The sequence below is a fragment of the Sycon ciliatum genome, chromosome 2, assembly GCF_964019385.1.
Source record: "Sycon ciliatum chromosome 2, ocSycCili1.1, whole genome shotgun sequence".
Taxonomy (NCBI): Eukaryota; Metazoa; Porifera; class Calcarea; order Leucosolenida; family Sycettidae; genus Sycon; species Sycon ciliatum.
In genome coordinates this window covers 50,509,041-50,536,764 of record NC_088644.1, presented here as the reverse complement: position 1 = coordinate 50,536,764, position 27,724 = coordinate 50,509,041, and the positions used below count along the sequence as shown (strand labels likewise).

At 48.7% G+C, this 27,724-nt stretch overlaps 1 protein-coding gene and 1 long non-coding RNA gene across 3 annotated transcripts; both read right to left on the bottom strand.

Annotated features, from left to right (window-relative positions):
* Positions 1 to 10,370: 10,370 nt before the first annotated feature.
* Positions 10,371 to 14,039, bottom strand: LOC135810690 (uncharacterized protein K02A2.6-like). Its single transcript, XM_065324181.1, has one exon. The coding sequence runs from the start codon at positions 14,037 to 14,039 to the stop codon at positions 10,371 to 10,373; it is 3,669 nt and encodes a 1,222-aa protein (XP_065180253.1).
* Positions 14,040 to 18,874: 4,835 nt separating this feature from the next.
* Positions 18,875 to 20,560, bottom strand: LOC135810956 (uncharacterized). Of its 2 annotated transcripts, XR_010552476.1 has the most exons (3): positions 20,154 to 20,560; positions 19,896 to 20,061; positions 18,875 to 19,360 (listed from the first exon to the last, which is right to left on the bottom strand). It is a non-coding gene; the product is annotated as an uncharacterized LOC135810956 (long non-coding RNA). The 2 variants fall into 2 exon arrangements; XR_010552475.1 differs by lacking the exon at positions 20,154 to 20,560 and having other exon boundaries at positions 19,896 to 20,110.
* Between the last annotated feature and the right edge of the window lie 7,164 nt (positions 20,561 to 27,724).

Sequence of the window (27,724 nt, the reverse complement as noted above, 5' to 3'; positions counted from 1 at the left end):
CGCCTGCACGGAGAAGGGCGAAGCTGAACCTGCAGCGGATCCATGCCATCACTGCAGAGTATGGCTCACCAGATTTGTCGAAGACCATTGCAGCTATTCTCTTGAGGAGAGCGGCAGCAGCTCGACCAGTACCACCAGTTGCAGCGAAAACCACAGGGATGAAGGTTCCACGCTCGACCTCCTTGACGCGCTGTTCGTATCGCCTCCGTTTTTCACGTTCATGACGCTGGTAGCAAGCGGTGATGGAAGAGGATCGATTTGAGGGAGCAAAGGGTAGTACCAAGAGTACATAACCCCCCAGAGTGTGCAACGCCGATCCAGCTCTGTGTTTTTTTTTTGTTTTTTTTTTTTTAATCAGTGAGCATGTCATGAAAATAAATCCGAGAAGAAAGAAAAAGGCCCAATCCTGCCCTGCCAGTTATTTAGACTTACGGGGGTCGCCATGGCAAATAATAAACATAAAACTGCACACGTTCGGGCTCTCCGCCTTCTCCGTGAAATTATAATACCGTAGAAGAAAACTAGAGGGGAAAAAAGAAGCAACAACGAGGAATAGGAATTAATTGAGGAACCACTTGCAGTCAGTTACACAGGGCAGCGGGCCTCGGCAACGGCCAAGGTAGCAGATGCATCCGCCACATCGCTGACGCGCATGGGGCGTCGCCGAGCACCACGCAAACAAACCATGCTGGAGCGAACCAGAGCAAAGCCAAGTCGGCAGCGAATCCACGCCATTACACGGTTGTACGGCTCCTTCGTCTTGTCGGACAGGAGCCCGGCAATCCGCTTATAGCAGGCTGTTGCCGACTTGCCCATGCCGCCTGTTGAGGAGAGAACGAGAGGTGAAAAAGTTGCATGTTCGATCTCTCGAACACGCTCCTCATAGCAGCGGCGTTTCTCCCGTTCGTGGCGCTGGTAGCAGGAGGGTACTGAAGTGGACCCCCAGCTCTGTGTAGGGTCTTGGTCGAGCGGAATCGGATCTTCTGATGTCATGCGTACACTCCACACCAGCGCAAGGCCGGTCTCGAGGCAGGGCACCATTGTTTTTGATCCAAGAGTACCCGCGACTCCCCAGGTTCCCCTCAGATGTGTACGGTATTATGACGCAAAGATCCGATTCCGCTCGACCAAGACCTTATGCAGAGCTGGATCAGGCGTTGCACACTCTGGGGGGTTATGTACTCTTGGTAGTACATGTGCTAGTACATCTTTTATTGATTTATTTTTTGAAAAACGTAAAAATGTTTGGCACCTATGAAATCAGGGGATGGCCCACGCCTGGTAAAAAAAAAAGAACAACAATGAGGAGCTACAGTGAGAAAAAGACAGTGATAAAGGACCATCAGTGAAAAGGTATAAGTTAGAAAAACAGAACGAGAACATGACTCAGTGGCCGATTCCAACGCCGGCACCGTCATGTACGGAGAGTCCCATAAGACGGCGACGGGAGCCTCGCAGACGCATGTCCACGGCGCTGAAAATGGCGAACTGAGTGCGCACGCGTACCCAATTCGCTTCCATAGAATTGGGCACCATTGCCCGTTTGGCCTTGCGAAGAAAAATAAAAATCAACAACAACAACAACCCAAGCCATCATGGCAGAGAAGGGCTTCTCCCATTTCGCTGCTAAGCGGCTGGCGAGACGCTTCTGGTACGCACTGTACTCGCGGTGGAGGACAGCATCAGTGGAACACACCAGAGGAGTGAAAGAGCCTCGTAGCTCTTCAGCGGCATGCTTGTACTTCCTCTTCTTCGCTGCAGCTGCTTTGTTGGCGGTGGCATTCCAGGACAGGTTGGCCTTGGCATAACTGGGTGCGTCAGCATCTACGATGCGGTTATCGAAAAACGCCACCCGGTTGCCTTCCCTTACTCCGCGAGCGAGCCAGTCCGCTTGGAGCATAGGCCGACCATTCCTGTCCTGTTCCGGGATGAGGATCGGCTCGATGGTGACGCCGCCGAAGGCAATGTCGGCAAGCTTGGCATCACTGTCACGGAGGTCGTTGTGGCTGTACTAGGATACTAGTACTAGTAGTACATGGACTACTTTTTTTTTCAGTCATGAGTACAATGGACATGCGTCTGCGAGGCTCCCGTCGCCGTCTTGGGACTCTCCGTACATGACGGTGCCGGCGTTGGAATCGGCCACTGAGTCATGTTCTCGTTCTGTTTTTCTAACTTATTATACCTTTCACTGATGGTCCTTTATCACTGTCTTTTTCTCACTGTAGTGTAGCTCCTCATTGTTGTTCTTTTTTTTTTTACCAGGCGTGGGCCATCCCCTGATTTCATTTTTTTTCCCCTGATTTCATAGGTGCCAAACATTTTTACGTTTTTCAAAAAAATTAAAATCAATAAAAGAATCAACGTACACTGCACTGCCCAAAAAAAAAAAAAAATAAAAATGAGTACATGTACTATTATGTAGAACACTCAAACGTCTCTCATCCAGACGCCTCAGATACGGAGGTATATTATGTATCAGATTGCGACGACCAGGAGGCTCTAAGTAGTGGCTGCAAATGACCGATATCCGTCACTTGCAGCTCTGCATCAGAGAGCTGTAGCTGGCCTGAAGAGTTGTAAAATTACTCCTTCGTAGCCGGGCGAGTCAGAGCGAGGGCGATTCACGGCTTGGTCCGCCAATGTTCCAACTGTGCGCCTGGGAGAACCAGCCGGTGTCAGAACCTCCCCGTCGCAGACCAAGTCCCGACGACCACCACCAGTGAGGCCGCGGCTAGGGTAGTTAGCATAGGTTCTGAAAGCGCAGCTGTATCTGATACCTCCACCAATACGTCTTCTTCTCTTTCTCTTTGTAGTTCACTTGCATTATCTGCCCGCGCTGCTAGCTGTTCACAAACATCTTTTCAAAAAATGTCTAGCCCTATCTCCGAAATTTTGAATGACAGTACGAGTACATGCACCGTAGCAAACAGTGGAAACATGCAAGAGTCACCCAGCCGCCCTGACCATACAACCATACACACACGTACACCCACACAAGATACGGTAACGGCTGCTGCCCATGAAAGCACCGTCACCAACTCCCAACAGCACGTGTGGGACATGCTGGATCAGCACGCCGGCACCTCCGCCGAACCAGTACCGCACATCGTCTCCAGCTCCCAACAGCACACGTGGGACATGCTGGACCAGCACACGGACACGCACCTTGACACCCACATCGACACCGACCTTCCAGCCAACCAAAACGCCGGCACTACCGACACGCAACTCCTGGCCAATCTGAACACATCCCAAGTTCGTGATCCCCCTTCTCCTACACTGTCAACCGCGAACGGAAATGTAAGCCACTCCGTCATTGCACCTGGGCTTCCTAAGTACGACCCCGCGGACTCAAGAGGCTTCACTCTTGGAACACACTCACATGACGACACCATCGTGATGATAAGCAAAGCGTATGCAGAGGCAGTACACTTTCGACCCAATGCCATCCCCGTCCCGAAAGGCGAAGCCGGTCGGAACTTCATCCAAACTCTTGCTGGCTATTTTCGCTGCTTTGGTACAGCTGGGGGCTACGAAAAGCATGCACTGATGATCGCCATGACGTTCCAAATGCTGTTGCTACAGAAACCGGTGGATCCCAAAGCCTCGCCTCAATCGCACTCCAAGCGACTGGAGCACCGGTTGGACCTCTGGCGACAAGGTGACATTGATGACCTGCTGCACGAGGCCCGCACGATCCAAGAACAGCTCAGCGATCGAGCCAGCACCACCAGACAGAAAACTAAACCAAACGAAGATCGCGCACGCCAGTTCGCGTCGATGGTGCAGCAATGTCGAACACGAGGAGGGAGCAACAAGTTACTCACCATTCCTGTCTCCCCCACTGCATCCTCAGCTAAGCGCATTAGCCATGCTGGAGCTATCCTGTGGAACCAGCTCCCAGACACATCACGCCTCGTAAGAAAGCGCTCCACTTTCAAATCGCTAAGCCTGGCCTTTCTGTTAGGCAGTACCGTCAACTAGGATGAACTCATCTGCTTCACTACCTCTCTCTCTCTCTCTCTCTCTCTCTCTCTCTCTCTCTCTTTCTCTCTCTCTCTCTCACTCACTCACTCCTTTCTTCCCGGTTGCCGAGCTTGTGACTTTTTTTCCCCTGCTGCCGTGCTCGTATTAGTTATCTAACTACAGCTGTATCTTCTTCTTGGTTCTGTTTGTCCGCTTATTATTATATATTTTTCTTTTCTCTTATTATCAGTGGGACCATTGTCATTAGGTTTAGGCCTGTTTTGGAACTCCACTTTAAATAAAGCCAAACAACAAACAACACAACAACAATACCGAATACTTGAGTACTCGCTCCGTTTTTTCAAAAATAATCGTACTCGGAATAAATCAGACTACTCGTTCATACATGGTACATGCATTTACCACAGATATCTGCAGTTTCAGAGCAGCAGTCGGCAGATATTGATTTGCAGACTGTGTGGTGAACATTTGTTCACGAGTAGAGAGAGCCCTAATGATCCGCCAACCAATATACCCGAGAAAAATGACTGCTACTCGCTTCGATCAGGGTTGTATCTAGGCCCCGGCGGATAATGCTAGCATTATATCTAGCATATTTAGCACTTTCTGGAAACTAGCATTGCACTAGCATAATCAGCAGATTTTTGCGGAAAACTAGCATATTCTTGCGAAAACTAATAAACTGTGTTCGCATCCGACAACACTGGTTCACTTCAAATCTTCAATGTCTGGCCCTCTAGGCTCTGGTGTCCCGTCACTTCGGAGCGTGACGTCTTGTCGCGCGACATTTCGAAGCGGTCATTTCGAAGACAGTCAGTTAGGAACGGGGACACTTCGGAGTGTGTCAAATTCGGCGCCAGACGATTCGACGAGAACCAGTTCGGAGAATGGCCACGACATCGCCTGTTCATTTCGTCGTCACACCCGCTTTTGCGGGGAGAAAAATCGCACTTCTTTTCGCCTGTTCATTTCACGACTCCCTGGTTTGAACTTTTCACCTGTTCATTTCACGACGCCCTGGTTATAACTCTACACCTCCGTCCTTCAAAAGCAATGGCTTTTGCTGGGAGAAGAATCGCACCTCTTTTCGCCTGTTCATTTCACGACTCCCTGGTTTTAACCTTTCGCCTGTTCATTTCACGACTCCCTTGTTTTAACTTTTCGCCTGTTCATTTCACGACTCCCTGGTTTTAACTTTACACCTTCGTCCTTCGAAAGCAATGGCACCAGACTAATTACCACAGATTCTTGTCGAGATCGACGATGGCTGAGGAACAACCCGACTATGTTGGCATCACAAGCCGAGGAAGACCGAAGCTGGTTAAATCCGGCTAAGGATACGTGCAGGACAAGCGAGGTCGAGACGAGATTGTCTACTGGAAATGCGAGCGCCGCGACGAGTTTGCATGTAACGGACGATTGAGGACAGACGCCGGATTAATAGTAGCTTATGTTGGGAGCCACAATCACGCTCCAGATGCAACCAGAGCTGAGGTTGTGAAGGCGCTCACGGACGTGAAGGAGAAAGCCAAATCCTCCCAAGACTCCAGTCACCACATTGTGACGTCTGCAACCAACGCTGTATCGCAGGAAGCCGTGGTACAACTCCCATCGGGCAACGCATTGAAACGCAAAGTTCAAAGGACACGAGTAACTCCTGGAAATGTTCCCCCGACACCAGCGTCGCTACTGGATTTACAGCTGCCTGACCGTTACCTTAGAACGCACACCGGCGATGACTTCGTGCTGCATGACGCAGGGCCAGAGGCCGGCCAATTGAGATGCATTGTCTTCGCCAGTGCCGATAGCATGAGTATGCTTCGAGACGCCAAGTCGTTCCATATGGATGGAACGTTCAAATGTGTGCCACTACTGTTCTCGCAGCTGTATACAATTTTGGCAAGGACTGATGAAGAAGTTCTTCCCGCTGCCTATTGTCTGCTGCCAAATAAGACATCAGCCATGTATGAAAGGATATTCCAAGCCCTATTTAACCACACCCCAGGTCTCCAGCCCGATGCCATACATTGTGACTTTGAGATTGGGGCGATAAACGCTGCAAAGACCAAGTTCCCTGATGCCAATGTACGAGGATGCTTCTTCCACCTGAGCCAAAATGTGTATAAACGGAATCAAACAGCCGGCTTACAGGAGCGGTACGGCAATGATGTGGCGTTTGCCTTACGGATTCGAATGCTGACAGCCTTAGCGTTTGTCCGAGAAGACGACGTTCCGGAATATTACCAGATTCTGGAGGACGAATTTCCCGAAGAAGCTGAGGAAGTTATCACTTACTTCGAAGAGTACTACATTGGACGGCTGAGGAACAACGGCACAAGGCGTACACCCCTATTCAGCCACGCCTTGTGGAACGTGCACAACGATATGTTAAACAAGCAGCCAAGGACGAACAATGCACAGGAAGGGTGGCACCGTAGATTCGCAAGCCAAGTCAGCTGCCACCACCCATCGATTTGGAAGATCATCACCAATATCGCTGATGAAGAGCAGCATGTGCACCAAAGACGGGAGCAGCTTGTTGCCGGCCATGCCGCCCCGGGACGAAAGAAGAGGTATGTGGACCGTGACGCGAAGATCCTCCGAATTGTCCAGTCTTACGACAACTGTGAACTGCTCGAATTCCTCAGAGAAATAGCCCATAACCTTTCGTTTCATGTCAGTGAATAAGCCTTCACCGCGTATACCGCAAGGTATTTTCACCAGAATTTGATTTATCATTGAACCAACGAAAAGTATCCACGTTTTCTCATGTGAATTGTTATACGTTGTTCATACATGCCTTCAACTTTAGTCTCCCTCTCTCTCTCTCACACTGGTGTTTGGTTTGTGATTATGTTGCTGATGGCTTACATGCCTTCTTAAAAGCTTCTTCTAGATACTGACACTGAGACTAGCACTCTCTCTCTCCTCTCTCTCTATCTCTCTCTCTCTCTCTCTCTCTCTCTCTCTCTCTCTCTCTCTCTCTCTCTCTCTATCTATCTATCTATCTTCTCTCTCTCTCTCTCTCTCTCTCTCTCTCTCTCTCTCTCTCTCTCTCTCTCTCTCTCTCTCTCTCTCTCTCTTCGCCGAAAGTGGAACTGCAACTCCCCGTGATACAGAACTGCCATTGGTATAATAATTTGGTTTCACTGTGGGTCTGTCACTGCATTGATGTACAAAATACCTATACAATACAATACAATACTACACTATACTGTATTGTACTTTGAAGCAGTCGGTCTGTAGCTGTTCAGCTGTGGGAACATTGCAATGGCGCTTCGAAACGTCGGGGGTCCGAACTTCCCGGATCCCAGTTGACGTGCGATGAGTTGTCGTGGCAGCGAAGTGACGGGTTAATGTGTCCGCGACGAGACGGTTCTCGACGATATGACTTCTTCGAACTGACGCTCGTCGAAATGTCCCGCTCCTAAGTGACGTAGAACCCAAGGCTCTAGTCTAGGCTCTACTACTTGTAGTAGATCTATGACTCTGGCTGGGAGTCTGGGCACAAGCGTTGGGGAAAAAAACTTGTGATGGGTGTACATGAGAAGGCGGTGAGAATGGGAGCGTTTACACCAACTTTTGCTTATTATTCTTTGTTAGCTAATGAAGAACACACGTAATGGCTATGTCCGAGCAAGCAGCCAGAGATATTGTTGATCTAGTAAGCAGTAGCGATGATCACTTTGATTCCGAGTTTGACGATGAAGACGCCTCAGAATCAGAGACCGAAGAGGACGAGGTCAGGACAGCGTGTGAACGTCTTCCCGAACCAGCCAGAGCAGCGATTTCCCGAAAACGATCTTTCCAGAGAAGTGGGAAGGAGTCCGTCGCTAAGCGTTGGCGAATTGCCGGTGAAAGTTCCACATTGATACCTCGTGTCAGCGTCCACCATCGCGTGCAGAAATTTCCAGGGGAATATTTGACCATGTCCAGTGGGAAGATTTACTGCAGTGCTTGCAGCCAGACAGTTCGACAGAAGAACAGCATTGTGAAATCACACATTTCGAGCCAAAAGCACAAGACGGCCAAAGAGCGAAAGTCACGAGGCCAGCTACACCAGCAAGCGCTAACAGCTTCGTGGGAGAAGTAGACTACAGACCATAAGAAGGAGCTGGCAGGAACAGGGCTATCTGGTGGTGTAGCCAATGATGTCCTCATTCGAAGAGCCAATGTTGTAGAGTCTTTCCTCAAAGCTGCAGGTGTGAAGTAAGCAGCTAGTACTAGTAACTGAATACATGTACATGCGGTACTCTGTGTGTTGCTATGTGTATCTACTTCGAAGTAGTTTCAACACTTGAGTGCAGGTTTGAAAACCAAAACATTGTAATCAGCCTGCCGTATTATTCCATCATGGCTGGCACAATGTTTCTGAATTCGTGTTCCATAGTACTGCGCCAAACTCAACCACTAAATAGTACAGTTGAAGTTAGTTTGAATATTCAAATTATGACACCAAAGACAGAAGTGTACATGCTGCAGCTTGCACCCTGTCAAGATGTCCACTGTACATGTATCAGAATACCCATACCTGAGACGTGTTAATGCACCCCCAGCGGGCATACATGTTATTGTATCAAAAGTGTTGTTGCCATGTGGTGATCATGAAGTATAATGTATTCTACCTGCACTATACTAGCTTATAACGTTAGTGTTGCATGGTGAACAATGTGTACCAGGTAAACAGCGCACCAAGTTCTTAAATTAATATTACATCCCGTAAGTTTTTTTGTGGAGTTGCGTGAAGTCCATCTGTGACAATTTTTGACCCCATATAAAGTGGCATTAAATTGAGCATAACGAGCATAATGAGCATTAAAACTAGCATAATGTGCCACTTTTACTAGCAGTGCTAGTAGCATAATTGCCGAAAATAACTAGCATTATCCGCCGGGGCCTAGTTAGGCCTTGACAGATTATGCTAGCATAATGTTTCGCATAATTCCTACCAAAATCGAATAATCGCATAATTCGAGGCAAATTGCATACGAATCGCATAAAATTGGAATAATCCGCCTGTTCGCATCAAATTCCATACAGTTGTACATGTTCTACAAGTACTATAAGTACAAGTAGATGCACCAGGAAGTCGTAGGTTTACGACTCCCTTGATAACATGTCCAGCCCACTACAATCAGTGACGGTCGTAGCTAGGTCGGAAGGTGCGTTGACCCCGTTGAACTTTTGCTACTACAGTACACCGCCTCTACAAAAAAATCCTCTGTTATTTTGCACATAACCATTATTCATTAGCAGCATATGTGAGCATAATGCGGCATAATATGATAACTTTTAGCATAAAAAGTAGCATAATTCTGCAATTTCTTCAGCAATGCGAAAAGCATAATTTCACGAAAATATTAGCATAATCTGTCAAGGCCTAGGCCTAGTTGTATCATGTGATTTTAAGGCCCTTGGTGTGCAATTTTTAGGTGATGAAGAATACTCGAATACTCGAATATTTGATCGGAGAAAATCAGAGTACTCGAACTCGGGATCTCAGTGCCAACTTTCACCCCTACAAAAAAGCTTCGAATTTGGGGGTTTGAACTTTTTTTCGTATGTGCAAGTGCTTATTTGTCACTGCTGGAACCTTGCTGTCCAGGCCAGAAGGCAGTTCTACTTGTCAGTAGTCCAGAGCAAGCTCGAGTACGCCAGCACTGCCTACGTCCAGTGCCTCGCTGACAACGTGAGAGATCATCTGCTGCGCATAAGTAAGAGAGCACTTAGATGCATATTTGAGCATGACACATTCGCGCGGACATCATACTTGCTTGAGCGATACCACATAATTAGCTTAGACAAAAGATATCATACTAAGTCCATATTCTTCGTGTTCCGTTGCATCCACAATATCTGCAGTTCAATCCTCTCTGACATGTTCTCCCTTCGCCGTGACTGCGCTCACACAGACAGAGTAACCCGCGGCCAAGTCAATTATTCCCTTTCCTTACCCATTGTGCAAGCTCAAGCTGGATACAGATCTATTTCATTCCTTGGTGCTGACTGTTAGGTTGGGTAGACAAGAGACAAGTAGTTTATTGGTTAGAATATACGAAGTAGAAAAACTGACAAGATACAATCTGTAAACTACAGAGAAGACCTTCAAAGATATGCGTGCATAGTGCATACACAGTAGAGATAAAGTTGTACGACATTACGTCATAACATAACACGCCCCTTCAAAGATAAAATTCCATGGGTGCCAACCGGACACAAATAACAAACACAGTAACATAATAGTAATTATACTCTCACGCCCCTCTGAGATAAAACCTGGTTTTGTCTCAACAAAAATAAATAAATAAAGTCATAACAGACGAGATGAAATGACATAGGCATGATGTCAAGATGAGACCAAATATTACAGACAAACATTGTCATACATATGACTGTCCAGATGTAGATGTAATGGTGAGACGGTCCGGCGTCTTGCGAATATGAGTGCTACGACGAACAGGCTGGGTAGCGGCGTCAGTAGGTACACGTACTGATGAAGTTGGGGAAGGGGTATGACTAGCGGAGTCAACACACGGGTTAACATACGGACGGAGAAAGCGGCGATTACGCCAGAGGACACGGCCACTGGGCATCTTGACGAAGTAGTCGCGCCGACTGCCAATTGCTACAATGACGCCACGCATGGACCACAGCTTGGTCTGGTGGTGCTGAACATCAACATGGGTGCCAATCCGTAGAGAATGGAGAGAGCGTGCCGATTTGTCATAATGTGTTTTCGGATCTACAGAGTCCACAGCTTCAGCAGACGCAATCCAGTGTCGATCAAAGCTGGCACGGTGGGCGAACACAAACGACTGGAGGGACTGACCGAACAACACTTGGGCGGGGCTGCTGCCATTAGGGCGGGGAGTATTGCGCCACTCCAACAGTCCGCGTTGGAAGGAGTCTACATCCAGATCTCCATTCCGGGTCGTCTTCTCAATGAGCAGTTTCACTGCTTTCACTGCTGATTCCGCGTGGCCATTGGATTGAGGGTAGTGTGGGGTGGAAAAGCACTGTTCCACACCCCAACGCTCACAGAACTCACGTACACGGGAAGCGGCAAACTGCGGGCCTCCATCAGTGAATATCTTGCGCGGTACGCCAACATCTGCGAACCAACGGCGGAAGTGACAAATGATGTCATGGGAGGTAGCGGTACGGCCAATTCGAGCTACACACGGCCAGCCGGACAGACGGTCAGAATATACCAGGAACTGCCAGCCTTGACAGGAGAAGAGATCTGCGCTGGCATACTCGAATGGAAATGTCGGCTGTGGCTCGCGCATCAATGGCTCCTTCTGCTGCGAACGTTGGAGCTCACGACAGACAGGGCAGGCACGGATCAGGGCTGTGATGTCATCACTCATCCTCGGCCAGTAAACCACTTGACGCGCACGACGCTTGGTACGTTCCAGGCCCTGGTGAGACGAATGCAGGTCAGTCAGTACACGGCGTTGTAGAGACTGGGGCACAACAAGACGAGAGCCACGGAGGACGATGCCGTTATCCAGGGTGAGGTGCTCACGGCCATTCCAATACGGAGCGAGAGCAGGTGGCATGTGACATCTGGCAGAAGGGAAGCCGTCACGAATATAGGAGACTAACTGCACGTAATCAACGTCAGACTGAGCGGCATCGCGGAGCTCGTGGAACGGGAGACCAAATAACGCTGATCCGGAGTCATCCTGCTGAAGGCATGCACGGATGGCTCGTCCAGATAGCGAGTCGGCTTCTCCCAGGAGATCATCGGCAACCGGGTTCTGCACTGGAGCACGCGACAAGGCGTCAGCAAAGGCATGCTCAGAGCCCTTGCGCCACGAGACGTCGAATTGATAGAGTTGTACCTTGGTCATCAGACGTTGGAGCCGAGGATTCTCAACCTGGTCCAGTGTGTAGGTGTTCAATATTGGAACAAGGGGCTGATGGTCAACAACTACATGAAACGACATGCCAGCAAGATAGGTGTGGCATTTTCGGATGGCCCAGGCGACACCCAACATCTCCAGTTCGATCATTGCGTACCGGGATTCGGTGTCGGTGATGAATCTGCTGCCGCACTGAATGAGGCGCCACGAATTATTCTGGTACTGCCAGAGGCCAAATCCGAGACCCTTGGTCCTAGCGGCGTCACACTCGAGACGTGTCTGTGCTGACGGGTCGAAGAAGGCCAATAACGGTGGGTCAACAAGTGCTTGCTTCACAGCGTCCATAGCGACTGTGTGCTCGGGTAGCCAGAGAAACTCATTCTTGACTTTCAGCAGACCGCGGAGAGGCGCTGCGTGTTCGGCGATGGTTGAGCTGAAATCACTGCACTGGTTGACGAGACCCATGAATGATCGCAAGTCAGTGCGATTGGCAGGGATCTCGAAGTCGGTGATAGCGCGGGTCTTTTCCTGGTCTGTCTTCCAGCCGGACTTGTTTATCACGTAGCCGCAGAAATTGATCTCGGTCTCGGCGAAAGCAAACTTCTTGGCTGACAGGGTGATACCATACGAACGAGCGCGTTGAAGAACTTCACGAGTTCGTTCCAGGTGCTGCTCAAAGGAATCAGTGAAGACCAGGCAGTCATCCACGACCTTGGAGAATTGCTCAATACCAGCGAATGCTGCATCGGTCCGCTGGTTGAATTCGTCGCCAGCAGAAATCAGACCTTGTGGGTTCCGCAGGTACTGATATCTGCCCCACTGTGTGATAAATGTGGTCAAGCTTCTGGACTCCTCGTCCAAGGGGACCTGCCAGTAGCCGTGGCGAGCATCCAGCTTGGTAAAATACTGGGCATTACCAAGGTTAGAAACAACATCGCGAGGTGCGCGCATGGGATGCGCGGGCCGGGCGACTTGCTTGTTAAGCTTAGTGAAATCCACCGTCATCCGGACTTCTGCAGTGCCTTTCTTTTCGGCTATGACGATGGGGTGACACCACTCCGTTGGCTCTGAGACCGGTGCGATGATGCCATCTGCGACCATCTTGTCCAGCTGGAGTTTCACCTGGTCACGATAGGCGTAAGGTAACCAACGGGCATTGTTCAACTTGAACGGCTGGGCGTCAGGCGCGAGGTGGATGTGCATCGGCTGACCGTCCATGGGTCGGAGCGTGTCCTCTGCAAATACGTCAGCGAACTCGTCGAGGAGGTCCTGGCGGATACGTACACGCTGGTCTGGTGTAGGGTTGCTGTGCTCTGCAGAACGGGATGTCCCTTGTGTAACTGAAGCGATCTGTGGCCAGTTAGGCGGCAAGAAACCTAACGCCTTGAGCGATGAGCGCGACAGCAATGCGCTACTGAGTTCGTCGTACACATGTAGACGAGTGGTGTGCGTGACATCACGAGCGACAACCCTGGCGGGAACAGTTCCCAAGCTGGTCAATGGCTGACCGTTCACGGCGACAACATGGTCGGGGTCAGGTTCCAGATCAGCTACACTGCCACCAAGTCTGCGGAGATGACTAGCACCAATAGCATCAACATCCGAGCCAGTATCTGGCAACCACTCTAACGTGCACGACCGGTCGTTGTCGTCAAGACGTGTTGACAGCATCACTTTGTCACCAGCCTGCACTGCGTGAATGGTGAGGCATGCGATGGTCTTGCGGCACATTGCCGCGAAGTGGTCCCTGCTCTTGCACTTACGGCACTCTTTGCCCTTGGCAGGACACATTGACTTCGTGTGCTGGGATCGTCCGCACTGCGAGCACTTGGCCGGCTTGTCAGCTGCAGCAGATTTCGGCTTACTAACCAAAGCGGATTTGCTGCGTTGATACGATGACCTTGTTGCGGCATTCACGGATGCCGGTACCATGCCGTCACCGGTCTGCTGTGCGGCTTCTTCAGCCCTGCAGATCTTGGCTGCGGTTTCCAGGGTGAGGGACGGAGCTGCCAGGAGCTTATGGCGCGTGTCGTCGTTGGCTATGCCAACTACGATGCGGTCTCGCATCATGTCGTCCGTCACCTTGCGGAGGCTCTGGGGACAAGTACTGCATAGCTGAGGTGTACACGTACTGCACAGCTCCATATCAGGGAAATCGCACTGTGCAAACAGCTCCCTCATTGCAGTAAAGAAGGAGTCAAATGACTCATTGCGCTGCTGCTTTCTATCGTAAAACGCAATTCGATCTAGGAGGGGTTCCGTTGGCGTCGGATGTACGCTTTTACTGCTATGATGATCTCCGGAGCATCGGCACTGTGGGAGATGACAATCACATCTTCGCGCATGAAACGACGAATGTCGGCATCGAACGCCTGGCGAAGAGTGGACACCCGAGTCTCACGACTTTGGCTGGCGAGGTGCTGGCACACAGCATAATCTCTCCAAGCCTCCTGCCATGCCGTGAAATCGGCCATGGTTGCAGTGCTGAGCAACACCGGTCGCTCGACAGAAATCGGCTTCTGACTGCAGGATGTCGAAGTGCTGGGTGGTGCCTGGTTGTCGCGCGTTGCGTTTTCGACCAGTGTGGTGAGGCGAGTCTCGCGTGCCTCAGCCGCTTTCATCTGCTGCTGCATCAAGGCGAGCAGGGATACGATTTCAGCACTGATTGGGGAAATTCCAGGTTCCGCCATCACGACAATTCTACAAATTCTACAACTACAAGACACTTCTGCTACACGATCGATCGTTTGAAGATAAAAGGCTACAGAATTCACGGACAACTACAGGCTGTCAAATATTCCGTACTCAGGTTACTAGTAGTTCACTGCGCCATGTTAGGTTCGGTAGACAAGAGACAAGTAGTTTATTGGTTAGAATATACGAAGTAGAAAAACTGACAAGATACAATCTGTAAACAACAGAGAAGACCTTCAAAGATATGCGTGCATAGTGCATACACAGTAGAGATAAAGTTGTACGGCATTACGTCATAACATAAGACTGACCGCTTTAATGCGCTTCCCGAATCCCTTCGCACAAATCATATCCCCAATTCATTTCTCCAGGAACTTAACAATTTCATTCATCTTGGGCACCCTGTAAGAAGACCTTAGGGTCTGTTGGGAATGCCCAAGTAAAATAATAAAATACAATACAATACAGAATACTGCCAACCTGTGTAATCCACACATTTTTATCAATGGATTATTTTTGCAACCTGAATATGTGCAGTATGTGCCAAATAATCTTCTTCTTCAAAAAAGAAAAAGAAAAAATACATTGTAGATGAGTTATCCTGAGCTACGGGCAAATCTGAAATACGGGCAGTGCCCGGTCCCAAGGTGCCCGGATAAGAGACGTCCGAGTGTACATGTACATGTACTAGTAGTACATGACTGTACTAGTAGTACATGTACTAGTAGTAGTACTAGTAGTACATGTACTACTAGTACCCACCTGGTTGTGGGAGAGAACTGTGTAGACAAGATCCAAGGGCCTGGTTTCTGGCCTGACAAAATTAGTATCCGGAAATGGAGGTTCCACACTGACCAGGCTGAATCTGAACAATGAGTAAACCAACACCTCAACTTGACCCTAACGCAACACCCTTCTATCCTTCAACGCCCCTAGCCTCCTTCCCCGTAGCCTGTATCAATGCACGTTACCTTAGAAACAAATCTGCTGAGCTATCTGATTTTCTCACGACCAGCTGTCCCCTTGTTGCTTGCATAACTGAAACCTGGTTGTGTCCACAAATTTCCCTCTCCTTCCCAGGCTATGAATGTTTTCGAAGGGATCGACCCACCTCCGAGAATAAAATTAACACCAACGACTTCCTGGCCTATGGCGGTGTTGCTATCTTAGTAAAATCAAGTGCATTTGGTCCTATTACCCACCGTACAGACCTACATCTTCCGCAATTCGAAGCTACCTGGGTAGAGATATCGCCATCCACTGGAACCTCTGCTTGCCCCACGCGCCAGCAGCCCATCCAAATTGCGGCTGTCTACCGTCCAGCGACCCGTCGGTGATAGATAACATCTACGCCTCATTTCAAAGCTGCTTGACTAAAATACGGACCCCTGGCTCGCCAGTCCTCATCATGAGAGATTTCAATGCTAAATGTTCCACCTGGTATGGAACAACAACAGATACTGCAGGCCACCACCTTTCATGTCTTCTTGACATGTTTTCCTTGCAGGAACACGTCACATTCTCGACCTACCGCTCCCACAAAGGCAATGAGGCTGCTCTGGACCTGATGATCACTGACACTGCAGCCAGCATCTGCGATCCGCGCCCCTCAGCCCCTCTCGGTCAGTCGGACCACTGTTCTCGGCCGTTTGTGCATCCCGACATGTACCGCATCACCACCTGCACCCAACACTACACTGCCCTCCCATTCCTTCCAGATACCTGACTTCAGTCAGTTTGACATCTCCTCCATTCTTCCCACTCACCTAGTTGCTCTAAATGAATCCATTGCTAATTTGAACTGGCATGCTGCTCTCCAGTTGAAGCTTGGAGATCCAAACCGTACTGCTCCAGCATTTTATGACATCCTTCATGGTCTATGCTCCGCTTTCCTACCCACCCGGTCGCGCTCTTCAGCCCCTAGACGACGTTCACCAAGTCCCCCGTGGCTGACATGTGCTGTTAAATCTCAGCTGAAGAGGAAGCGAGACTCGTACAGCTTGTATCGCAAGTATCCTACCCCTAGCAATCACGAGCAACACAAGTGCGAACGTAACAGAGCACGAATCCTATCTAGAGAGGCTCACCGCCAGTATGTGTCCTCCATTAGCCCTAACCCCTCATCCATTATTGCATCAACCCCTAATTTGTTCAAGTTTGTTAAGCAGCTTCGTTCGCCGACCCCTGTTGGAAACCCAATCATCACTGAACTCCATGAAAATAACACTGTACACAACGACCCTACCCAGATTGCCAATGCTCTGAATCGCCAATTCATCAGCTTTGGAACACCGGATGATCCTGCATGGTCTCTCCCTGGTATTCCATACCACGGGCTCCCAGCACTACCCTCTTTTAGCACTACTCCCACCGCCATTGCCCAACACATCCGTTGCCTAAAGCCCAAGAAGGCGGCAGGTGCAGATGGCATATCCCATGAACTCCTAAAAGCCCTGTCTCCTAGTATAGCTATCCCTCTCAGCCTAGTTTTCAACCAGTCCTTCGCCACCGGAACCTTCCCTGATATCTCGAAGGCAGCTGTAGTTGTGCCTATTTACAAGAATAAAGGCAGTAAACTGTCTGCATCCAATTACCGGCCGATTTCACTCCTTTCCACCATTTCAAAGCTCTGTGAACTTGTGGCATTTGGCCACTTATACCAACATGTGAACCCGGTCCTTGACCCGTCACAGTCTGGATTTCGGCGAGGCGATTCGACCGCCTGGCAGTTGCTGAGGCTTGTGCAGAAGCTATATGAATGCAAGGATCAAAAGCAATTTAGCCTCCTATGTTTTTTCGACCTGAGCAAAGCATTTGACACTGTCTGGACAAGGGGTCTCCTCCAAAAGTTAGCAGCGTTTGGCGTAGCCGGGACGTGTCTGCAGTGGCTCACCAGCTATCTCACTGAACGTCGACATAGTGTCCGAATTGGACATGCCCTGTCCGCCCCTCTAACAGTCTACTCTGGAGTGCCCCAGGGCTCTATCTTGGGGCCTCTATTGTTCATTGTATACGTTAATGATTTGGCAGGTTTGGATTATACCTCACTCTACGCGGACGATACAGCGCTCCATATAACCGAGCCAGGCTTATTGCAAGCCTGCGACTCGCTACAGTATCACATTAATCAAGTTGTGCGCTGGATGTCGAAGTGGAAACTCCGCCCCAATGTGTCGAAAACGGCAATCCTTTGTATCCCCCACGACCCTCCAGTGACCTCACCCTCTTTACCACTCGGCTTTTTACTTTCCCTGATGATCCCATTGCTATCAACATTGTTAAAAATCACAAACACCTTGGTATATTTCTTGATGAACACTTGTCCTGGGATTCGCACGTAACCTATATTGAAAAGCGAGTTTGCTCCGGGATAGGTTGCATTCGGCTCCTTCGATACGCATAGCAACGGAGAGCACTGGGGACAAACAAAAGTCGAGTCCTCTGGATGGAACCAGATGTCAAGGGCAACAGCATCTAAATGACTGGAGAGACAGTTGTTTTTCTTTGCTTTTTCTTCAAGCGATTGTTGTCGCTCTTTACTCCTTGTTCTTTCCTCTACAAAACTCCTGTAGTCGTCGAGTGCCTTCATGATGGCTGTGAAATTGGCTGCCCACAGTAAAACTCCGTGTTTGAGAGTGCTTTGAAGATGTTTCGCGTCCTGATGGATCAAAGTATGAGCGCTCCTTGTGGATTCGATTATATATAGGTGAGTTGTTCAAGAGATCAGTGTCTTCTTTCTGTCTCTGCCCTCACGCTGGCACAATATCAGCCTCTATATCCATGACAGCTCGTACCTCCCGTAAACTGCATGACTTAGATATATTTTCGCCCTCCGTGGTGATTGAAGACCCATGGAAGAATTTATTATGTTCAGAATGATGTCCTAAGAATATAAAATAAAATAATTCTAGGGAATTGTCATAGGGTATTTTTGGAAGGATGGAGACAGAGACAGAGAGAGAGCACTGTTTGAAGTGTTTGTCTCACTGTAATTACTCCAGATTATTGAATGTTGTATGATCTACTCTATATTTTCCATAATGGTTTTTCCTGATTTGCGGGATCTCTTCTTTTGCTGTTTGCGTGTTTACAGGAAGTGGCTGTCTGGTGTACTTGTAACTGCACCAGATCCTGGGGAAATTAAGTCAGATGCAGAGGCAGGGTCGTCCTGTGATGCTACATTGCCGTTCTGTGTGCAACGTTACCGCTAATACCCCCGGCGAAAACACAAAAAAGACAAACACGTGAAAAGACTACAGTATTGACCGTTCTGCTAATAAATGCATGACTGCTCCGACAGTCGATAATCGAAACACCGAGCACCAGCATGATGTTTTCATATTGGGAACCACACAACAGCTCAATTCTCAAGCCCAAAAATTGATGAATACAAATACAGAGCGACGCAACAAGAGGTCATCCGGCAACCAAACAAACCTGGGTCTAATGCACTGAATAGTCCTGAAATACGCAGGCCAGACAAAGCAGTGCAAGCACATAATGTTACAAGATACATGCATTGCAGAACAAAGTGTAACCAAAGATACACAGGGTTATAGCTGCACACTTGTGCATGTGCTCGCTCAGCCCTAGAACACACGATCATGATGATAGAAACAATCCGGGGGAAACACGCTAACACCGAAGTAAGCATCAATACGTAAATAGTGCAGCTCTGAAAAAATTACATTGACATGAACATTGGTGTGTCGAGTAGTATCAGGCTTGAATAATCATCCAACCAAGACTTCATCAGGTCCCAGACGCTGAGATTGCACGCCGAATGTGAAGTGCATCTAGCCTTGAACCTGTCGCACAAGGCACACATATTATGGCAAAATGACATCCACTCTGATTATTTCCAGAGGTCAATCATGACAGAACACAGAAATGAAACCACGGGCTCAACCAAGTAAACGCAAAGGAAGTTAGTCAAAATAATCCATGCAGTGCTCTTTTAATTGCAGCGCTGATTGCAGTGTTGCGTCATAGCCCAATACCCGCTGAGCACAGACACAACTCCATTCGACAGGGGCAAGACATACTCTTTTGGAATGAAGTCATAAAGTACAGCGTTCCAATGACATTACGGACACCTCGTGTAAATGCATGGTCTGTTCATCTGGCCGACTCGGCCACGCATGAGAGTGTGTGCATGTACATGCGCGCGCTTGCGCGCGCGCACACACACACACCATGTATTCGGTGCGTATGGTGTACCAGTTGCGGGACAATGAAGATGGAATCATTATCATGATGTTACATGTACATCTACAGTGTATGTTTGAGTGTAAAGTAAATTTTATTTTATTGCACATTTCTTCGACACAACTAATTACTTACTTCACATGTTCGCATTTCTCATAATCGATCCACCTGCACTCCGTATCAGTCGAGGAAAAATTCTCCCAGATATACACTAGTCACCACAGCCATGTGATGACATTGGGATGGGCCCCAAGCAGTGCACGATTGCACTCTCTAGTTACAATAAATTTGGCCAGATTATCTGTGAAGACAAAATGCAATGCATAGCGCCAATCGATGGATGAAGAGAGACTTTGTAAATACCCACATCTTTCCACTTGTTCAGGAGCTTACCTTTTGGAGTTCACATCGTTTACACGATCTATCATGCTGTCTTGCACCTTGGTTTTGTTGACCATGGGTACACCAACCCAGAAAACATTCTACAGGAGCTACTAATGCAGAGCGTTTTTCACGCTCGATCTCGGCGATCTACCTTGTCACGCCAATAAAATCCTCCATGACACTGGCTACAGTCACAAGAGACGTCTCAGTAAGGTAATGAGCACGACAACATCGTCGAGATCAAGGACAAAGAGAAAACAAAACACTCACTGAAAACAGCAAAGAAGAAACGAAGAAATGTACACGATTCCTATATGTTGCCACTGACAACTGGGTCGGTGGAGACGACGCTACTTTTGTTTGTCCCCAGTGGGATCGTTGTTATGCGTATCGAAGGAACTGTGACGTCATCACTTAACAGCCCCATTGTTCCGCTGTTGCAGGTTGCCTGCTTGAGTCGAACATCAAAATGCCGAATTTTCGCACCAACGTTTGTTTTGCAAGTCGAAAATGATGTGTTTTCATTTCGTGAGCCCCAGCATCAGCAATGTCCTGTCCCGTGCTCCTTTCCTTGCTGATTCCAACGAACTTTGATCGCCCAAAGAGTCGAGGGCCAAACCTGCCTCCCCAGTCGCCTCAGAAAAGCCAACTCCATGGCCAAGTCAAATTTTATGCGTATCGCCATAGTCTTTTCAGCCACACAGATGACGGTGAGGACACTCCAGGCGAAAGAGAGTAGACAGGCAGTGGAGAGGAGCAATCAGAGGTAGCTGACGATACTGATGTCGCCAAAGACGGCGGCGAAGCGATGCCGAGATAAGAAACCTCTTTGAATAAATCACGCGCTAGCGCTCTTCTACAAGAAACTTCATCCGAAAAATATTTTCGGCAAAGTGAGCTTTTTCCGAACAAACATGCCGAATCTTCGTGTGCATTTTCGACCTCGCTCCCGCGTGCCGAATCTTTTTACCGAATTTCGGAATGCAAAACCTCACTATTATATTGTTTGTCCCCAGTGGGATCGTTGTTATGCGTATCGAAGGAACTGTGACGTCATCACTTAACAGCCCCATTGTGCACTGCGGCATCGATGGCATCTGGTGTCAATGGTGGTACAGTGTATAGATGTTTGCACGGTTGAACCCGTCTTGTAATAGGGCTTGAAAGTGCTACGTCACAGCATAGCAACAATTTCAAAAATTCAAAAATTGGATCCACTTGGATCCAGTTTTTGTATGGATCCAAGCACATTTCAAGCCGTCTTACTCTCAGCAAGGTGATGTAACCAGTGAAACTGACTGATTTGGCTACTGGGGGCGGGGTTACAACTGGTGGCGAAATAAAAGTCACACCTGCATGCGACATGAGTGGGTTGCTATGCACCCACATACTTAGGCAATAGCAAAGTCACACCTTAGTGGATCCAAAAGTAGAAATTTGATGTCAACTTACTACTCCCTGGCCGTTTTGACGTCATCACTTTCAAGCCCTATAGGGCTTGAAAGTGATGACGTCAAAAACGGCCTGGGAGTAGTAAATTGACATCAGATTTCTATTTTGGATCCACTAAGGTGTGACTTTGCTATTGCCTCAGTATGTGGGTGCATAGCAACCCACTCATGTCGTATGCAGGTGCAACTTTTACTTCGCCACCAGTTGTCACCCCGCCCCCACTAGCCAAATCAGTCAGTTTCACTGGCAACATCACCTTGCTGTGAGTGAGACCGCTTGAAATGTGGTTGGATCCATACAAAAACTGGATCCAGGTGGATCCAGTTTTCGAATTTTTCAAATTGTTGCTATGCCATTGCTATGGAGTGACGTAGCACTTTCAAGCCCTATACTAATACCCTTCATTTTGAGGTACATCTTGTACACGATTTTCTACATAACATAAATCTCGGTATAACATAATTTTGGCGTGGTCCAGAGATTACGTTATTATAGGGCTTGAAAGTGCTATGTCACAGCATAGCAACAATTTCAAAAATTCAAAAATTGGATCCACTTGGATCCAGTTTTTGTATGGATCCAAGCACATTTCAAGCCGTCTTACTCACAGCAAGGTGATGTAACCAGTGAAACTGACTGATTTGGCTACTGGGGGCGGGGTTACAACTGGTGGCGAAGTAAAAGTCACCCCTGCATACGACATGAGTGGGTTGCTATGCACCCACATACTGAGGCAATAGCAAAGTCACACCTTAGTGGATCCAAAATAGAAATCTGATGTCAACTTAGTACTCCCTGGCCGTTTTTGACGTCATCACTTTCAAGCCCTATTTATGGAGAGTAGACCTAGTAGTACCTGTAGGCTGTAGCTAGCTGTAGATCCCAAATTTCAAGGCATAATGCGCTAGCTATCTTTCTTTTTTTTGTTTTTGTTTTTTTGATGCGTTAGCTGCCATGACGTCAATATCAGTAGATTATAGATCGAGCTCGTAAAGTTGTAGATCGAAGCGTAAAAATCACTCAAAATAATTGAACATCGTTTCATTCGATTCTTTTGGATTGTTTTGGTCTTCTCGCGTGCAAGGAATAGTGTGTGACTTGTGAGCAAGCTGTGCATGTGGAGCTAGTCAGAGAGATGTTCAGGGCAAGGAGATATCTCTCTCGGTTTACAGCCGCTTCTAGTTCGAACAGTGCAGGGCTGGGAGCGAGTCGTAGTTTCTTCCGCTCGTTCATTGCTGGAGCGGCCAGCAGCCGTCACTCAGCAACTAGTGAAGCGATCCGAGATGAGCAACAGTCTCACGCTTTGGACAGGAGGCAAGAAGCGGCTGGCCAAGCCGGAGCGCCAGTCAAGAAGGAGAGTGGCGATGATTCAGGAGAGCCGGGTAAAGAGGCCCGAACGGCGCGGATAGTATTTGATAGTTTGGAAGAGGAGTGGGAAGTGGAGCTCGGGCAGGACGGCAAGTATCCAACGAGGCTCACACTGAACGTAGACCCCACGTGCTTTCCCCTGTCAGACCAGCAGCTACAGCATGCATACATGCACGCCGGCGCGTCACAGCCCACGCCATCGTCGCTGCCGCCCACCAACATGCCAATACCGTTCACGTTTGCAGCATCGTCCGGCATTATAGCCGGCCATGGTCATATGGCTCAGACAACTCGCAGCGGACAGTACTCGGAACGGCAGCACGCACAGAACTCCGAACGGCAACACGTACAGCAAAAACGGCGGCTGCTGCAACGGCAGGCAGACAACTGGCCGGCGGAGCAAGCACAAGGCGAACAAGCACTGCAGCAGCAGCAGAAAAGGCCCAACAATCGATTGGTCTCAGTGTCTGGAAATCCTACCGGAGCGCCGTTAACATCAGATGATTATCCTCACAGCCGCCAGCCGACACCGCAGCAGCAGCCTACGGTCGCGTATAGACTGGCAGCAGCGCGAGATGCAGCGACGACCGCGAAGCGGATACAAGACGGCAACCGGAAGCGAGTGCCACTGCCGCACAGTCCACCGTACAGCGCTGAGGTGTCAGGAACGGACGGCCTCTCGCCTGACGAGCTGATGGAACTGTTCAAAGAGCAGGAGCCCACGCGAGCGTGGAAGCTCAACGCGAGCAGTGCCATCATGCAATTTGGCGAGAAGAAGCATCTTGTGGCCGCACTGAACCTGAGCCGTTCGGAAACAGTACGGGGCATGGTCGTGTGTCCTAGCCTGGTGGCGTATCTGATTAGCCTCGTTGATCTTCCCCCACCGTACCTAGCCTACATGGCCCTGTGGTCTCCGAGTCCAAAGGAGCACGAGCTGCAGAGCCTTCTAAGCAAAGCTGGATGCCACCCAGATAGAGTGTACATTCAACAGCGTCGCTTCTGTATCCTGCACTTTAAGACGAAAGCGGAGTTTGTGAAAGCATGCGAGCTGCACAGGACGGAGCATGTCCGGCACATGAAAATCGAACCATACTTTGGTCTTTACCATCCTCATGCGTACAGTGAATAACGAATCACTGGTGATTCATTGCCAGTAAAGATGGCCTTCTCTTCTTCCCTCACATATCTATAGGTTTTTTTTGTGTTTTGTCGAGTTTAACTGAACCAGAATGTGCTGAGTTCTCTCTTCCGCACACTTTAAACACTTGTTTTGATGAGATGAATTTGTTTGCCAGAACTTGAGTGCATATACATGTACAGACCGGCTATTCTTGTAAGATGTATGTGCCCGTCCATCCGTCAGCTGAACTCACTCCGCGTGCTTGAACTTGAGGGCGGTGTTCATGGCTGAGCATTCCTCTGAGTTGTCTGTTGTAAAGCTGAGGTTTGCCTTGTGGGACTGCTGTGATCCATGTGACTGATGTGATCATGTGACTGCTCTGATCACGTGACTGATGTGATCATGTGACTGCGGTGATCATGTGACTGCTGTGATCCATGTTACTGCTGTGATCATGTGACTGATGTGATCATGTGACTGCGGTTACTGGCGTTACTGCTGTGCGCGTTTTGAATGCAATTCTCCACAGCTATGCGCGGTGTGACTGCTGTTATTGGTGTGACCTGTGGTATTGGTGTGACTGGAGTTGCTGCTGTTAGTGCTGTGTGATTGCTGTGCGACTGGTGTTATTGGTGCTACTGCTGTTACTGCTGTTGCTGCTGTTACTGCTGTTGCTGCTGTTACTGCTGTTGCTGCTGTTGCTGCTGTTGCTGCTGTTGCTGCTGTGCAACTGGTGTTATTGGTGTTACCTGGGTGAGTACTGTGCTTGACTTGAAGTTGTTGACAGGAGTTACCAGTGTAGTAGTGGAGTTGTGTGATGACTGTGCAGGTGCGTATGGGGGGGGGGGGGAAGCGCGTGCATAATTATGCACGTGCTTCCCCCCCCCCCCCCTCTTTTCTGACTGTACACCCAACTGTGTGTGTACACCAGTGTGTGTGGGTGGTAGTGTGTGTGTTTGTGTATGTTTATGTGTGTGTGGGTGGTAGTGTGTGTGTTTGTGTGTGTTTATGTGTGTGTGTGTGTGTGTGTGTGTGTGTGTGTGTGTGTGTGTGTGTGTGCGTGCGTGTGTGTGTTTGGACAGTTATCTGGCGCTTGTCTTGATCTGTTTCAATCAGAATCAGATCCACTATCGTTGCTATAAAGAGAACACCTGTGTGTGCACATGCAGTGCATTTGCAGATTTGCGTGCTCCTCCTGCGACTGGCGTATATATGGTACATGGTTTACCAGTCAAGGCCGCCCCACTTTTTCGGCGGTTTTTTTGTTTTTTTGGAGCACACTGCAACTAAGCGCGAAGATCGCAGCTCAGCCCAAACGTGGCAAATAATGAAGAATCCTTGTCCCCGATCCTGGTTCATTGCGGAACAAAAAAGTCGTTCATTGCACTAGTTACACTGAAATGGCACCAAATACCTCAAATGCTTGCAATTGCCTTTAATTTTTTAAATTTGTTCCCGGAGGAGGATAATGAAGAATTCTTGTCCCCGATCGTAGCGTCTTCTTGGCTTGTTACAGAATCAAAAAGTCTTTCATTGTAGTTACACTGAAATGGCACCAAATGCCGGAAATGCTTGCAATTGGCTTCAATTTTTGGCACCCCCCCCCCCCCCCCTTCCAGGGCCGCCCCACCTCCAAAGCCGGTGCGACGGGCATGCCAGTGCATTATCTATACTGATTACCCTAGCAAGCGTAGGGTGTACATACGTAACTGTCTTGGGCGTCTTGTGCCGATGTACCCCGTATACTGTACAAGCCATTAAAATTTTGTGAAGCATGCCCAACCGAGGCCGAGGCAATTCAAGTGACACAAATCCGGAGAAATTATTTACGAGGTTTCTTTTACTTTTAGAATAATGGAGAGCTATGGTGGAGACATACGCGAAGTGAATATCAAACAGACGAAGAAGAGTTTTCTAGTTGTGCCAGAGGCTCTGGCGATAGCATCTCTAGCGATACTGAAGTAGACACTGATGCATTGCTAAATTTGGACCAGGATGAAGGAGCGGCTATAAACAGAAAGAGCTCACTCCAAAAGAACTGCCTTTGCCGAGTCCAACTCAGGAGGCTCGAAAAGAACTAGAATTTCTCATGGACTCAGTACCAAATCGATTGCTCAGCAGCGCCTGTCTTACTTTCCTGATGAAGCACGTACAGTTTTGGACGGTTGTAATGCCAGGCCTACAGTCAAATGCTATCAGAAAGGAAGAGTATTGTGGCAAGCCATACGTCTACACACCATCTCAAGGAGAAGATGAGAGCACAAGCAAAGGATGTAGAGTGGCAAAATAACTTCTGACCACGTGTTTTCAGGATTTCCGCAAATGGGAGGGCTCTCCATCTGAGATCGGATCTCAGGAGCTGGCCTCACGTCTGGTGTTTCAGATGAAGACAGCATTCACAGAGTGGACGCAGTGACAGCTTGTCTGCAGGCAGGAATACTATTTGCGAAGATTAACTGTTACTTCATCCCAACAATGAATGACTACCTGCAATAATGGTTTCATCTCTCACTACATGGATAATTAGGGGAGGGATTTGATACACCGACTACTCTGCCACAACCCTGCATCAAAGTTAGAATGGAGAGCAATCAATGGAGAAACGATCATGTCTTATAATGCTAAGAAGTAGTTGAGTTCCAGAGAGATAAGGTGGCAACTTCAGATGCAGATCGACGATATGCATAATTTCCTGGAAGTTTGACAAATTGCAGACTGTCTTCCATTTTTGTCCCAAACCAAGAGCATTATATCCCTTACGGAAGCATTATAATCAGCAGTATAAGGCAGTTTTTGGAGCATTATGGTTAGCATTATATGAACATTTTCGGAGCATTATCCGCTGGACACTAACGTCAGGAGTAGTCTCCCAACCCCCTAGCATAATGAAGGTCAGAACCGGGTGCGACAACCCATATGGCTCAGATGGTCCGCAAGTTATTTATTTGCCGCTTCTTCTTTTACTAATAATTATATCCCAGGTGTGTACCTGAGAGAAGAAGAATAAAACTAACATTGTTGATTGCACCGCGCCTACCACTCGGCTACCTGTTACATTGGTGGCAGCGGTGTAGTTTTAAATAAAACAACGTGATTCGACCCCAGACCCCCATGGCTCAACCCGCTGCAGCTCCCTGCGACGAATCAAGATGAGAATCATGTTTCTTGCCTTCCTGAGCCTGGCCCTGCTTATTAGCCTGCAGCACAGTCAGGGTGCTAGCGTGGATCACCCTTCTTTCCGCACGGCACACACTGGAGACTCCGATGGCGATTCCAAGCTACCCGCTACCTACATATATACTACCGGTGGTGATGGCGAAGCTGATGAGGACGACGACAGGCAGGCTGCTGCCCAAGACAAGGAGGGTACTACCCAAGACCAGCAGCGTTTGATTTTCTCCGGCACGCAGTCGGAAGCAGGAGCCCACTCTTCACTTGGTACTTCGCCTCCGTGGTGGGATGCAGATTTTCGCCAACACTCTTCCTGGCTAGACCATCACTCTTTACGTCGCGCAAAGCGATGCTAACGACAATGTCAAGACCACGATTCAGGACGAGGAGGGAGGTCATTTGTCTGACGCCGAGCTAGCCGCTCTGAGTGACCGGCTCAACCAAGATGAAGATAAAACCTGGCTTGCCC

Coding starts and splice junctions, on each gene's coding strand:
- LOC135810690 (XM_065324181.1), bottom strand. CDS start 14,039: ATGAGGGAGCTGTTTGCACAGTGCGATTTCCCTGATATGGAGCTGTGC.